Source organism: Hermetia illucens, chromosome 1 (genome assembly GCF_905115235.1).
Source record: "Hermetia illucens chromosome 1, iHerIll2.2.curated.20191125, whole genome shotgun sequence".
Taxonomy (NCBI): Eukaryota; Metazoa; Arthropoda; class Insecta; order Diptera; family Stratiomyidae; genus Hermetia; species Hermetia illucens.
In genome coordinates, this window is record NC_051849.1 from 104,821,782 (window position 1) to 104,838,037 (window position 16,256).

The 16,256-nt window shown below is 40.1% G+C and overlaps 2 protein-coding genes across 4 annotated transcripts in view; one reads left to right on the forward strand and one right to left on the reverse strand.

Annotated features, from left to right (window-relative positions):
• LOC119647177 overlaps window positions 1-16,256 on the reverse strand; it is a 252,131-nt gene that overhangs the window by 86,957 nt on the left and 148,918 nt on the right. The window lies entirely within an intron of this gene.
• LOC119647179 lies at window positions 1,651-11,677 on the forward strand. Its single transcript, XM_038047987.1, has 4 exons — window positions 1,651-1,805; window positions 9,616-10,560; window positions 11,030-11,151; window positions 11,219-11,677. The coding sequence occupies exons 1-4, from the start codon at window positions 1,751-1,753 to the stop codon at window positions 11,531-11,533; spliced, it is 1,437 nt and encodes a 478-aa protein (XP_037903915.1). The 5' UTR covers window positions 1,651-1,750; the 3' UTR covers window positions 11,534-11,677.

Sequence of the window (16,256 nt, forward strand, 5' to 3'; positions counted from 1 at the left end):
GGTCAAGTGCGAAGTTGATTGATACCTGTCGTGCCAAAATGTAAATTTGAGAACATTAAGACTTCCTGCATATTAGATTAAGTATCAGTAGACCGGCAATTGCTCTTTTGGCCTCTTTTTAAAAATATACGTATATTTGATTACTAACGAATTCTTAACGTTTATGTAACAGTAGTTCGCAGTCACCGTAAGATACAAATCTAGGCGCCCCAATGACATCATTCCTACTTTACTAACTATATATATACATCGGTATTGAATATTTTGCCATGGTTTCTAGAGGACGGCGCATATGAGCTTAGTACCTTTGGTGAATAGAAAAGGGACTAATAGTAAGGTCAATAATTACGATAAACAGCAGGTGGCTCTAATAGTAACGAATCCTATCGTAATCACTAAACAAGAAAGATGGTCGAGATGTGATCACAGGCTGGAGGACACCAGTATCCTCACCGGCAAATTGGTCCATACACGTCATTTCATTGACAACAGGAAAATATCTGCTACAAGATTAACGAAGTCACAGTTTCAACAGTCAATATGTATCATCAGCGCTAAGTGGAACAACATATCAACCCGTCGAGGTGCCGTCAATTATTGATTAAAATCTGCCGACTGCACATAAAGTTCCTGATATGCGTTCCGCGTTGCGAACATCGTTGGTTATGAGGAGGCTAACATCAATAATGGTAAGGAGAAAGCTGGCTTTTGGGGTGAAGTTAGCGTTAAGTCTGCTCTAAAAAGTAAAGTTATAAAGGCTCACGCAGATGAATGGAGAAATTCAAACTCACGTCGCAGATGCCTTTCGAGATTGAGATCGTGAAAACGTTGGTGGGGTTCAAATCAGGATGGTTCTCCCTAAACTGCTACATAAATAGGTAGAATCGAGTTATTTCCAACTGTATGCAACCACTGTGAAGAAGAGGAAGAGATGGAACTAGCCAAACTCTTTGGATTGGAAATTGACAGATTCCAAATAGACACTTCAGGAGATAGTACCATGGACCTAATTTAGCAGGCTTTAACGTCATCTAATTTAATGTGATCTAAAATGATTAATAGTTAGTTTTGATTTTCTCTTAATCTTAGTCCCGATCAAGGTATATCTGGGACACAATTTTCATTTACTCCAGGATTTCTTCCCAATGAGAATGCTGATATCTATTAATTTGATGGAGTTGTGGAAGAAATCCATAGCGATTACTCAAAATTTCTACATATCAGCTAATTATGCACCCTATCTACTCGGCGAAGTATCTTGTGACCAAAATTTTGAATATTTTACTTAACACCTACAATTTTAAAATCCTTCAGTTTCTTAGGTATATGCAAACCTCGCGTGACACAATTATTATGAATGAGGGTATTGTATTCTATATTCTAGCTGACCATTGAATCATGAAAAGTCGGCGAAACCCAGATGAAACGCACAAATAATCACACGTAAGGGGGCTCTTGTTTCATTCGATAAGGTTGTATTAGTGTTATCGCCATATCAATTGCCGAAAATCAAATCATTCAGTAGCGAAATAATTTATATACAAGTGTATATATTATATATATGTGGCTATATATCCATAAAAAATAAAGATATGTCCATGTCAGTATATAGAGGATTTATTTTTTATCTGTTCTCTATAAAAGCATGTGGTGATAAGTTTTCGGACTCATTTGAGTGCCTATAGTTTAAGTAGTGAGCGGGACGTGACTGTGGATTTACTAGAGGGAGTTATTCGGACATCCTGTGAAAATGGGATATAAAATCAGCTTCGTTATTTTTGGAATCATCTGTTTGAGTGGATTAGGTATGCTTGTTTTGAAGTTTTTTTTATTTACGTGAAAAGGACTAGGATAAAAAAGTGTGAATCTCAAAGGCAGGGACTAGTGAGAAGTGAAAATACGTAATATTAACAGGAAAAACGCGGTATTATTTTCTATTTATACCGTGGTTTCAACCAAAGTACCAGACGAGCAATAATGGTGGACAGTTTGCTGGTGTTATTCAATCCTGTATATTTTGGGTGATCTCACCGTTGTACGTGTCACCTTCATCCTGATCTTATGATTCAACATAAGCACGTAGGATTAATAGATATAAATCTGAACACCCATCAAAGCCATGTTCAGGCTACTGTTTTATCAGAGCAACGTGATCAGCCAGATAAGATTTGCTTCTACCGTTGCCAGAGCGTATTACAATGGAAAAGCCATGTCTAAACTTAATGCGAATTTCCGTTATCGTCCTTGGAATTTGTCTGCCTAGAACATTATCAATCATAAATTATTGATGGTTTCAATGCTTGAGGGAATAATACATACTTCAACTATTGTGTCATTCAAAAAGAGGGGGAATTTTAAAAATAGCCAATTGCAAGAAGACTTACTCACAGCATGGACTTCATACATACACATGCGCTTAAATTTAGCAGGTATACCTGTACGATACAAGTGGACGCACCTATTGATTTTTGGAATTATTATAATGCCCCGCGCGTCAGTTTTCCAAAGATAATTTTGTTCAAGTGAATGTGGTGATGGCGATTTTGGTTAACGTTATCAGTGATGACTTTTTCATTATCTCTGTATAAAAGATATTTTATTTAGCCAAAATGATTTCATTACCAATTTCCTGACGGCGCTTATAACGGACGAGTTATTTAGTCTGCTTTTAGTGCCAGCGATAGATAACTTATATTTTAGTGGAAGCCAAAGTAACCGAAAATGTTATTTTCACAATCTGATAGTCCGATAATTTACGTAGGATTACGTACCATGAAGGTTAAGATGTTGAGAAAGAGAAATCACTAGAACACTGAGCCCTATTTTCCTGTGCACCAGTTCAGGCCAGCGAACTGAATATGGTAATACATTTTCATGCACCTAATCAAAGGGCCTGGCTAGCTGCTTTTAACTCGTAATCTGCTACGTACGAAATACAGATGGTTCCTATGATATTGACAGGAGGAATACGAAAAGATCTAGAGCCAAGACTATTCAGTGATTTGACATGTATACTTCCACATTTTAACAACAGCTTTCATCGATGCAGGAAGAGTGCATTCAGGCTAAATTACTTTAAAATTAAACCTTCCAAATAAGGTCGAAGCAAAGGGTAGACAGGGGGAGCCTTAGTTTTTATACAGCATATTTGTGGAACTGAAGTAGCATTTTGGATTTCGTCACCGCTATATTGAACGTTTGGTATTTCCAGTTGCATCTTCTCTACGACTTTGGTAAAATTCTAGTGAAATTTAGGCAACAACTGGGTCTGTTTTGGACACGTTTTGCCTTTGATGATAGCATGAAAAGATGAAAATCCTGTTGAGTTTGGCGACTCAAAATATTTCCTTGAAATATATAACTCCCACAACCGTGAAAAGTGGTAATCAATTTGCCATTTTTCACTTCGTTTTTTTTTCATTTGATTTCAATGAGGCTTACCTACCTAGCCTTACCTATCAGTTGTCTCTCAGAGGAGCTCAATTACAGTTGTGATAAGAGCAAGAGGACGGAGTTCAGCCGGCTCAGATCTCTAGAGCCAACCCGTAGCATTCACCATGGAAACCAGCTCTGCCACTCTGCAACTAGAAATCTCCCTGAGATCCTAAAAGAATGGTTTACATGGTGTCCGTAGCCTGGCTCTAGCTACAGCTGGGCAATCGCAAAGGAAGTGCATGAGGGTTTTTCTCTCTTCGGCAGCTTGGCAATGCAAATCTTAGGGTATGGCGATTCTGGCGGCATGGTCTCCTATAGGCCACTGTCCCGTGCAGACCGCCGTAATCTGCATTTGCACACGTCTAGTAGACGAGGTCTTATGATCGGGTCTTGTTATATGCCAAATCCTCCTTGACTTGGCGCAGGTGGTGAATCTTCGCTATCTGAAGTCCACTACATATTTAATGTGAAGATATGGGGGAGGAGGTGTAGATGTATATTGAGAGCATCTGCAGGCAGGACTGCGGGGTCCAGTAGCACCTGCACACGCGGTCCTTTGAATCCTATTAAGCTTCTTGCTGTTGTACTTTTTGGTCAGCGCCTACCACTACACAACAGATCGTACGATTTCAATGAGTATGTACTCCAGTGCCATTATCATCACACTTAATATTTCTTCTTCTGGTGTAGTTTATGTCCCGTTCAAAACCGAGGTCGTTTCATTTTGATCGATTCGCTTGGTCATAGATATGATCTGGTTGGAGTCGAGAGGCTCTCGAATCACCATTTGCCGTAACAAGCTATTGTTTCTTCCTTCCTGATCCTTTCCCGTTGATTTCGATGCTCAGATTAAGTGAATCCCACCACGAATTACGTGGCATGACATACTACCATCGAAGTCGCCACTCTCGCAATTTTCCTACTGTCGTTGCAACCCCATATCGATGGTGAGTGTCCTCATTTCAGATATGATCATAATGCCCACCGGGAACCAGAGAAGGAGACAGGGTGGAAGGCGCTCAGGTAAATTTTCGATTTGAGAATTTTTTGATGCGTCGTTCACAAAGAGTGCCAGTTGAGAAATGTCACTTCCTACAAGTTGCACTGGTGTGTGAGGCAACTTCATAATGAAGCTCGTCATAGGCGAATAACATAACTAGGAAAACATCTTCTGCATAGAGCAGTGTGCAGAACGCTGCACTTTGGAGGCCCTGCACAACAGCGTCCATGAAAAGAACAAACAAAAACGGTGGGAGGGCAAATCCACTGCTGAATATCGACAGAGAGGGGGGTTTCATATACTTGACACATTCGAAATTTACTGTTAGGATTGCAATAGAGTAACTTAACTCAGTTCCTCTAAAACTAAAATTCGTCGCAAAGCATACTGGCTGGGTTTGTGTGGTACAGGGATAAATGTCGTCAAGAGTTTACTAGGGATAGTCAATTATAAGCGCAACTTTTTTTGTAATGATTTTGCTGAGTACGAAATAATTTCAACCCTGGTAAATTTACGAACGGGGGTTTTTTTACATCAGGAGGAAGAAGATTTGGAGACTATCGTGTTGAGTTCTTTGCAAATCCAAGTTCTCTCTTGTGATGGAAAGGACACTCCAACTTAGACCCACTAAAGTAGCGATTTCGTTGACGGTGAGACGCCGGTGTTCCCCCAAAAGCTACATTTCTACACGGATATTTTCGTCTGTGATAGGAGTTCGAGAACGTTGATTGTGACTCTGATTTTGCACCATTTCGCGTCGTTCAGAAAAACTTTTATGACACTCGTACCCGCACGTTTTGCAGAGAGCTTCAACCCGAATTGCACCCGAAAATGTGTTAAAAGTGTTGAAGGTTTCACTGCGTCAGAAACTTTGTAATAACCAGTTATGTAACAGGAAGTCCAGAGATCCAGATGGAATTCATGGAGAAAGTCAAGGACTGCCGACTCTCCAACAACGCTTATTTGAATGATGCCACAAATGCAGTTGCCAAGAACGCATTGAGAAATCTTCATGATATTGGAAAATAATTCGAACATTCCACCAGACTGCCTTCTGTTATTGTATTGGAATGGCGGTACTTTCTTGTCAGTCAGACGGTGCTTTATTCTCCTCAATAACGCGATTGAAGAACTCGATGAGCCCGATGTCTGTGACAAGAATATCATTTCTATGCAAAAAAAGGTCCTAGATAAGAATTTTGACAGTGCTATAGCTCTCAGCCTCGTTGGCCGGAGTTTGAATCTCAGTCGTCATGGATGTCTATGTTCGCCTTTATGCTTGTCTCTCTGCTGTGAGTTCCTCACTCGCACAACATTATGTGCGATAAAACTGAAACACAGTCTCACTGCAAATAAACAAAGTGTGTGAAGCTACTTTACAAAGGAATAGACAGGAGACATACACACGTTTTCACGCTAAGTGAATAAAGCCATCCACTGGTATGTATTATATGATATAATGGAAAAATTCAAATTACATACCGCAAACGTTTTCTTCTCAGCAATTTGAGTTTAAGATTTCAGCGTTTATCGGGTACATAGTAACCAAACTGAATAAAGGTGAATTATCGACATACCATAAGTGCAGGAAATGTGGGTTTTGAATTTTTGGAAGTTAATTTTCTGAAGCGAAATACTGCATTCACGAATACTACTCGTGATTCACATCAAAATCCGATGCTCAAAACACTTAACCTGTTTACTAGGCAGGTAATGATAAGATAAAATATCAGTATCTGTTGATACCGGATATTTGTTGAATACCTTATGGTTTAGTGCGCCTGAATCGGAAAGGTCGACATGCATGTTTGACTTTGACTTCGTGTCCAAAAGATTTATTCCAGCCGAACTAAACTGTCTTATTTGTTACAAGGAGTTATCTATCGTTTGATTTGAATTATTGTTTCTAGCGGCATTCGGATCGGGCACGCTGCTGCTCACTCGAAATACCTAATGAGCCTAAATTGTTAATGAACGTTTTTATAAATGTATTATTAAATGTACCAAACTTATGCGGTACCGTATATGTATGTGATATGTGTATAGCATTGTCTAAAGAGAGCCAATCAACTTTATTGATGCAAATCTTGATGTTTAACCCATGCATGTTCTGCGAGCATGTCCGACACTTATCTAATCTTGTAATCCATATGACGTTCAATTGAGGGTCGAATTCTATTCACATTTATTGAATTTTTGTGGAAATCACATTGAATTTGAATGAACAAAATATTTGATAGTCGACGTTATCTTGTTATGTCATTGTGCATAGAAGATACTGAAAACATAAGATGCTGATCTGGTTTAAATATAATCCTTCATTAGTGGGTAACGTCATCGAAAAAAATTACATAAGGGCAGAGAATTCAATGGTTGTCATGATTGCACCTCTATCGACCTATACATATATGCAAGGTTACCCTTGCTGGCTGCATCTATACGTAGATGAAGCAAACTAAGAGGCAGAGACTATTATCTTATATGGGAATCGTATCCAATAAGCCGCAAAGGTCTGGTGAGCAGAAAAGCTTCTTCTCGTTACAAGGATGCAACCCAAGGCAAATAGTCGACTAACTACTAATATTGGAACTCCTATCTCAAGTAGGAGATGTCGAAGAAATTGGCTGACCCACTTGGTAAAGAGTGCATTGTAGGCACCTTGCGCAAGTAATAAGTTAGGCAGCTTTGCAGGTGGTGTCTTCCTAACGGATCGTTTCAGAGCCGGTTGTGATTGTAATCACGGGATTGATACCCTTACCTCCCTTGCTATGGAGCGTGAGCCTACAAGGCTCCCTTCCCAAGTAGTTGCTTGTAAAGAACAGCAACATACACCATTTAGGCAACTCCCTTGGCAGAATGAGTCAAGAGGCAAATAGACTGCCCAGCTAATCGGCAAATTAGGTCAGTGGTTCAATGGAAAGCATAGTAAGAGTGATATTTCCTTATCCCTTCAGATGGGCATAGAGGTGTTCTTATTTCCACAAGACTGGGAAAGCAATGTCCTTTGGTTGCAATGTGGTGGTAGATAACGAGAACCACATGTTTTTTTTTCTGAAAGGTCGGATGAAACACATCAACATCTTTATGCGGACACAGAACAGCTCTATCTAGACAACATTGTCAAAGAGACTCTAAGGAATACGAAGGAATAGAGCGGTGTTGCGAATTGCATTGGAATTCTTCTTGTTGCAAAGAAGATTGAGCTAGACTGATGGAGGGACTGGGCGGCAGAAATTCTATGGACTATCAGGAAGGAATAGAGCGGTGTTGCGAATTGCATTGGAATTCTTCTTGTTGCAAAGAAGATTGAGCTAGACTGATGGAGGGACTGGGCGGCAGAAATTCTATGGACTATCAATTTGCTTCCTCCTCTCCCTTTCTGTTGGTGAAAAGAATTCCCTGAACTAGAAAACTCCCTAAGGCCACCGAGCGAGAGGGCTAGCCAGAAGTAATGTGTCAATCGGTTCCAGGCTAGCGAAGTTGACTCTCTTGATTCTCCCGCAGCTTCCGGAAGCTTGACGGAGTCATCAACCCTTCCACCCTTATCTATTATATTAAAAAGCGGATGTTCGCTCCAAAACCGTTCAACTGATCGCCATGAAAATTAGTGAATATACGTATTTTTCCATGGAAAATATATAAATAATGACTGAGACATTAAATTCTGAAAATTGTTGAAAATACCATCCAAAAAGTCGAGCATTAGGCAACTGTCAGTTAGTAGAGCTGTGAAAATATATTAAGAACGGGATTCGCGACTCGAAAACAGAACTCTACTTCAAGAGCTGCTGGAACATTACAAAAGGGGGATACGTGGTTTGACAAGCTGAGAATTTACGCTTCCATTTCAGGGGCTTGCGAAACATCTCAACAATATAGTGTACGAATTACAAATCTTCGAGGTTCATTACAAATTGAACGAGGAGTTCTATTAAGTTGGCCATATTTATCTACTGTTAGGACTAACAAATGGCAGCACAAGTGCTAAGAAACTAAAACGACAAATACAACGGTAAGCAAACAAGTAGAACTGCAGTCAGCTACCCGCGGTGTCGTTTTGAACAAAGCCAGGGCAAAGTGACGGCTCACATTGAAATTTGAATCTAATAACTGATTACTGCATTTGCACACATTGATTATGCGGAGAAAATATGAAGTTGTGTCGGTGTGGGGAGAATACCATCTTCAAACGGATTAGTTTTTAGGTACAGGATGTTCTGTTTCTTATATGAGTAAACTTACGGGTAAGACCAGCTATAAGTTCAACTCTATACAACTTTTCACGACCCATTTATATGGCGCGTCCACTTTAATAAGCGTCTGCCTTAACGACAAGGAAGCAGCGTTATATAATCTGTATACAGAATTTAAAAATTTTTCATGTAGTCCCCCATCAAACATCTACAAAATCCTAACAACGCTTAACCTTAGTGATCGAATCAGAAGCGGTTATTTTATCGGTAATGTTATGGAATCTAATGTAATGTTATACATTTATAATTGGTAGTTTTGACTCTGCCGAATAAATGAACTTTACTTGCGCGGTAATTTAGAGTGGTTGGCTAAAAATCGACAGCTTGGCTTTGATTTGTGTTAATAAAAGTATGATTTTCATAGAACTTTCCAATCATTTGGTCAACATTATGGTTGAAAATCACGACAAATTTTGTGATTTAAAGATGAGGGTGGGGATGGGGTGGGGGGTTTAGTAAGATTCTCAAATATAATTATACACCATTATTAAGTTTAATAGAACAGATATCAGGATAACACAGTATTTGAGGCGTAGATTTCAAACTGATGCAATCATCTAGATACTTCCCGACTTTTTGATTCTAAGAACAAGTAACGTTACACTATTATTACCTGAGAAAAAATACACCACCCCTTTGAATGTAGAGTCTATGTACAACAGATTACCCCCAAAAATTCAACAGAACGCACTACCTCTATTCCAAGAACTGGTCTAGTGTTAGGAGAATTGGCCCCTGATTATTATAAATCTTTATAAACGTAAAGATTCTCTAGAAAATCACACAATGGAGGAGACTTCTCTGCATATAAAGAGATCAAGTAAGCCTCAATCGACTTGTGGTGTTCTTTAACATGTCATATTGTTTTGATTTTTTAATGGGAAACCTCAACAACGATCTAATATTGACTAATTTGTGTCTTTTCAGCTTACGGTGAAGTAATCGATGCAAGCAACATCGAACAAGTGAACGGTCAAGTAGTCTTCAATAATGTGTCTTGCTACACTTGCGAAGGTCCCAATTGTTCGGTTGCAGATGTGACAACTTTACCAGTTCAACAATGTGATTTGTTTGGAGCTCAATGTGCCACCACCTTCAACGTGAACGGCACAGTATCGGCACGTGGATGCAGCAACTTGTTAAGTATGACTGCCAATGCAACATGCATTTCCGCGCCAGGACAGTTATGCTTCTACTGCGTTTCGCCGCTCTGCAATACTGCACTGAATCGAACCGAATTCGTGGAATGCTACCAATGTGACTCCTACTCAAATAGCGAATGTGTATGGAATACAAACGATAGTAGCATTTCGGTCGTTCAGTGCAATCAAGGTTGTATTGTCGCCCTTTTACCCAAGAGTTCCAGTGACAATGAAACCTACGAGACATATCGCGGGTGTGGTAGCGAAGTTAGTGCTTTAGGAATGACTTCATGCGATGGCAACAATGGGTCTTGTTGGAGTTGTAATGGAACGAAGTGTAACGATTTTAACGAACCCTCGGATCGCCTTGTATGCAATTTCTGCGCGAATGCCGATTGCAATGAAACATTCTCACAGGACTGCCTCAGTTATCGGGCTGACGACAAATGCGCTTATGTTCTTACCGTCAACGGCACCATATCATATCTTGCTTGCGCCAGTAACTTCCCTCCATCGACTTTGGACTATATGAAAGGACTAGGAATATTGGTAGAATGTGATGGTGTCAATTGCAACACACTGACGAATGCCCCACATCTTCAGTTGAACACAAGCACTTGCGTAAGCTGTTCATCCGACCAAAATGAATTTTGCGCCACTGATCCTAGCAAAATCACAACTACAGTGGAGTGCACCGATCTGAATAAGTTGTGCGTGACGAGGATTACAAGTAAGTACGAATTGTGAAAATCTAAATCATTCAACCACTTCACTTCAGATTATACGGACGAAAAATTGTGGTATCCAAGTTTTGTTCCGAGTCGCCACTGTGTCATGAGGACAATTTACTGTAGTTCAAAAACTAAAGTTGTTCTGTTACAATATACTCTGCGTCTAAGGTTCGACATTACTAGTTTCTACTTTTCAAGTGCGAGTAGTCGACTTGCCACTGGTGATCTCAGTAACTTGCTAAAAGAACGGTAGACTCGATTCGGCTTCGATTCAAAATGGTCCAAATGTTAAACAATCTCTTTTGATTTGCAAAAGAAAAGGTAGTCACTGAGTTTTTCCAGCCTCAGAAGCAGTCCGTATTTTCTTCCCCACATTTTACCATTTTACCGATATTTGTCTTTTTGCGTATGTTTAACGCATATATCGTAGATTAAATTAACAGATCAATCATTGTGAATAAATAATAGGTGAGGGACACACTGTGCGTGGCTGTCTTGCCGACCAATCTCAAAGCGACTTTTTGGATTGCTATACGGGATCCAACTCAACATACTGTTCAACATGCAATGCAACCAGCTGCAATAATGAGGTACTTCATGGCAAAAATGAAAAACTAAAATTAAACCGGCCATTTTGAATATTTCTTCGCATTTCAGATATTCCCTGCAGACCGCCTGTCGTGCTACGTCTGCAACTCGAACGACGACCAAGCGTGTGAATCCAGCCCAGCAAATGCAACTGTCTGTCCGATTTATTCTCCTGAGGAAACGTGCACTCAGTACTTGCTGAACTCAACAACAATTCGAGGATGCAGTTCCCAGTTCCCATGTGCTGGCGAGAAATGCAGTCCTTGCGATACTTCAGCCTGTAACGACAAGGACTTGAATAATGGATCAGCCACAATCCAAACAACAGGAGCTGTTCTGTTTGCGGCTCTTCTAGTCTTTGTTTTCCAAAAATTAGAGCTGTGAAGATGCCTGTGGCCTTGAAATAGCTTTTAGTTTCTTTTTAAGACAAATCTTGTTTTTTTTATTTAAAACGTCTGATATTTTTTGGGCTTTATTTATATGTGACAACACATATGTACCTAGAAATGAATTGTTTGAACGAGATGACGAGATGTTTTTTAAATTTAATTATTTTTCAAACTTTCGAGAATGACATTATTTATACATATTCATGATTCATATGCGACCCAACAAATTTTGGACTTAATTTGATACAGCAGCAGCAACAGCGACTTGATTTCCTTTGGATCTGAGATGGTGGGAAAGCAAATTCATATCCCTCAGAAATATTTACATTAAGGACATCCATCGTCCATTGTTCTTCGCATTATTTAGACATGAGATCAGGTAAAGGATGTATCAGAGAGCAGCTGCAAACTCGAAGATGCACGCTCCAAGATGGTAAGAAACTTGGAAGGCGCACAACTCAATCCTATTTCTTAAATCGCTACCGCTAAAGTCATTATTATTATCACGATAAGTTGTTTAACCGCTGTCAGCACTTTAAGGACATTCAGCTCGATTCTACCGTCGGCAGAAACAACTAGACCCAAATATAAATATTCTGTCTTCCAAAAAGAGGTCAGATCACCTGACAGACTACTAACCAAGGTTTGTGTATGGATATAAGTTAGGGGAGAACGGAAACCTCTGAATACTCAAACCTTAGTGGTCCCTCGCAGTTGGGCCCCCGTCTAATGGAATATCCCAGATCAGGTTTTTCTCAAGTATATATGATTTTCCCAATATGGGAAGTTTATTCTCTCTTTCGCTTAGGATAGAATACACTTTAGTGACATAATGCCCCAAGAGAAAGGCTCCCTTCCCATTTCTATTAGAAAAGTAGACTTCTAATCTAGAACCCTGTCCTGTTTCGAGTCACCGGTATACACGACTTCAGTATATACTTATGCAATGCGTTCTTCCAGTAAATCTCAGTTTTGAAGATAGCTTCACAATTTTGGAAGATAATACGATACATAATACAAATATTATGTGTCCCTTAGATGTGCTGTTTCCTTATAGATCTAAACGAATTTCAGTGCTATGAATATATATATCGAACAATATTTAGGGCTGCGTTGAATGTCGTGCTCATGATACTAAAATACCTAGACATGATGTTAGTTTATAGTGAAAACTATTTTATTTTACTTCACGTCACCACACTAGGAATGCATAAGTGAACATCCGGAACTAAGAAAGAAGAGCAGACTCACACAACTTTCTACGCTTGTAAGCATGTAAGCTTTCATTTAGTGGGTGCGACCTTAGCGCCTTCTCACGAATATCACTGATAAACTTTCCCTAAGGCGGGTAAGTACGTAACCAGAGCAAGACATGCTAGAAAAATATTTAGTAGAAGTCGCTCTAAGTGCTCTATTCCCTCTTTTGCATCGCCGGGTACTTTGAAGTTCTCGAAGGCACTATCGCAGCTCTCGCTTTTTCATTGGTAACCACCGTTCTCGCAGTGTTCCAATCCCCTTTGCAACACTTTCGTGTTGTTCACAGTAACCACCACCCTCTTCCTAGCACTTCTGTCATCTGTTCTCCTGGATGGTATAATTCCAAGAGAGTATATACAGACTGAACTCTGGAGTACGCGAAAGTTCTCTGAGCCTGACTTGGTCGACCCATCCCTTTTAATGACTTTGCACAGCCTCGAAGTCTCGCCTTCCCCCTCCTATTCATTACAAAATGCTCTAAAGAAGTCCCGCGTCGAACGAGCCTGTTATATTAACGCTTTGAGTTCCGGAAGTTTAGCCAGTGTTTTCAGTTATATATTCCACCAGGGAATCGTTTGTCGCATTTGCCTGGAGTAAAAGGACAAACCTCTTCAAAGAACTTCCAAAAGTGTGCATTTCAGAGTTTCCAATTAATCTTCTATCGCCAAAGGAATCGATAGTCGTCTTGGGAGCTGGGCTTTGTTGCTAACAGGTTCATTGAACTTTGCCCAATCTGTTTGCCTAGGATTCCGTGTTTATATTACAGTCTGTTCACTTGCAATGGTCAGACTAAACTCTAAACAACGGTGTCTGACAGAACTCTAGCATTCGCAAGCTTTTAATCAACTATAAGGACTTTGAAGTAGATTCTTGGGTCAATTATTTCACTTCTTCTTGACCCTAGTAGCAAAGGGGCGCGGTCATGGGGTAAATCGAAGTGATAAAATCAAATAGCTCCTCTCCTCTTCTCCCAACAAACATGTTGAGCATTCGCATCACTATCTATAAGTAATTCAAGCCTACTTCATTCCTCATACAATACCAGATCCTTTGGTGTTTGCGTCGAAAAAGGACATAAAGAATCATAAGGGAAGTAAACAAAGACCACTATGACGTTTCTCCTTTTGCTATTGGTTTGGTTTTTTTAATATCACCGCAACCAAGTCCTGATTCTCACCTGGGTCATAAGCTTATCCCCACATTTTACCGAAAGTTACGCTTCGTTGCGTTCGACTTTCCTGGATATATGCACACTTCATACTACAGCAACACTCATGTTTTCATTTCCAAAGTTCGCGTTCTTTCGCAGTACCTTCCATTGGTTCCCGGGTTCACGATCCTTTCAGGCTCACTAGGCCGAAGATACTGAATGCAAGCTTTCCCCTGACTTGGGGAGCATGTCTTCCAGCTGTTTTGCTGTGCAGGAACAAAAATCTGGTGGGGCCGCGACTTGATTACTCAAAGTCGCGGCTGGATGCGAAGTTTCTGATTTCTTACCATTGTACTGTCCCCTAAAATCGGCTATCCAATGGCCTTCCGCCAGCAGCGTTTTCATCTGAGCATATCTTTCAGAGGCAATGAAGAAAATTTTACCGATCTTATCTATCTATTAGTTCTTCCTCACATTAACCTAATATAGCCGATAATACCGCCCATTTTTCAATATGGTAGTTTAGGGAGCAGTAACAGTCGTTAACAGTCCTACTAAGGTTTGCATGTCTCACTTCATAAGGGACAATATGAAAGCCGTTCCTGTGGCCTCCCAAAGACTATCGCCTGCCGGTAGTAATTCAAATTTCTCCATTCGGCCGCGTGAATCCTTACAATTTCACCCTTAAGAGCAAGCTTGATAATCGACGGTCGGATGCCGAATGCTGGCTTCATTGTAGATCCAGACCGTTGGCGAGCCAGTCCTCCTCAATACCAGCAATGTTCGAGTACCCTGGCACCCACATTAAGAATATTTCATTCAATCACCTAAGTTTCAGTAGCAATTGGTGACAACTTCACAACAATTGGCTTCATATGTTGTTGCTACTTAGTGCTGACAACGCTGCTGCGTCAGTTTCATAATCAGTTTTTCCGAGAACACTCTTAGCGAACTACTGCAGGCAACCCCATCATGACTACCTTCTACATTGCTTCAATTAAAAATACGTCAAGAAACAATATCATCAATACAAAACCAAGTTATAACTTGAGGCTACTTCCGTGGACATATATTTTGACAAGAGTGAGCTGATTTGTAGAACACACATTTTGTCGAAAAAGATCAAGTCGTTCAAATCGTTTAAAAAGAGCAACCCTCTGTGTCCTTCGCCAACGCAAGAATTAAGGGTGTGGAAATATACACCGAATCATTTGGTTCAAACTCTTAATAGGTTGAGGGGGCACAGGCTGTCATATAAAGACAGAATCCTAGGAAAACGGATTGAACAAAATTCAACAAACTTCTTTGTGGTAAAGTGCAATTCCCAATGGCTTTTGAATCGCGCTTGTAAAAGCAATAAGAATAAAACTAGTAAAATTTCAGAATTCTCGGCGTGAATATATGATACTTATAAGAAGTTTGAGACGCGACTCTTTGAGAGTACCGGCACTGTATACGGCGATCTGTGCGGCGAAAGAGAAACTTAAGTGCTGTGCAGAGTGCTTAAGCAGGATGGTTCGGCCAAGTTGGACTATTTCAGAAAACCGGATGGTACTTTCATGAGCTCCATAGTTAAGCCAGTACAGACTTTCTTGGAAGGACATCATCCACAAGAATAGATGACAAAAGTGGGAGGGGAAGAATTAGGGGTTTCTGCAAATCCTTCAATACAAAAGTGTTAAAAGAGAAACTGGAACACTGTGAGAGGTTGTTACCAGTGAAAATCCACAACTGTTATACTATTTTTGAGCATTTCAAAGCTTGTGGCATAGTGTCTAACCAGCGATGCGAGAGGAAGGTATAGAGCTTCTAGAGAGACTTCTAGGAAATGTTTTTCCAGCATGTTCTGCTTTGGAATATGGATTTAACTTTTAGGAAAGGTTAAGGAAATTTCAACACCAACGCGTGGAAAAAATGGCCCTTCGAACCCCAAGGCAAATTACTCCTGAAATATCTGAGGAGTGGTTGAGCGTCACATCCATAATAAGGCGCTAAGGTCTGAAACGCTAAATGGAAGCCACCATGTTTATCAGAAAGAAACTCCATTGATTTGATTAACAGTTGGTCCCTCAGGCTTAGGTTTTAGTAAATACAATTAAAAGCACACAATCTATAAAGTCAATGGTTTTTGTTTTCCGAAAATGAGGGGGAGAATACTTCAACTTTAAGAAGGAGTGAAATGTCAGGGTCAGTCCTTACAGTGTACCAGCTATGCAGACGGACCTTTGCGTCAACACGGCGACTTAAGGCATGTAGCAGCATCTTTCAGATAAAAGCGAGAAAGGAGAACAAAAAATTGTTAAGGAAGTTA

Bases quoted from the DNA above. Each gene is read 5' to 3' on its own strand.
- LOC119647179 (XM_038047987.1), top strand. From the start codon at position 1,751: ATGGGATATAAAATCAGCTTCGTTATTTTTGGAATCATCTGTTTGAGT. The intron at 1,806-9,615 runs GTATGCTTGTTT...GTGTCTTTTCAG, and splicing joins CATCTGTTTGAGTGGATTAG to CTTACGGTGAAGTAATCGAT. The intron at 11,152-11,218 runs GTACTTCATGGC...TTCGCATTTCAG, and splicing joins CAACCAGCTGCAATAATGAG to ATATTCCCTGCAGACCGCCT.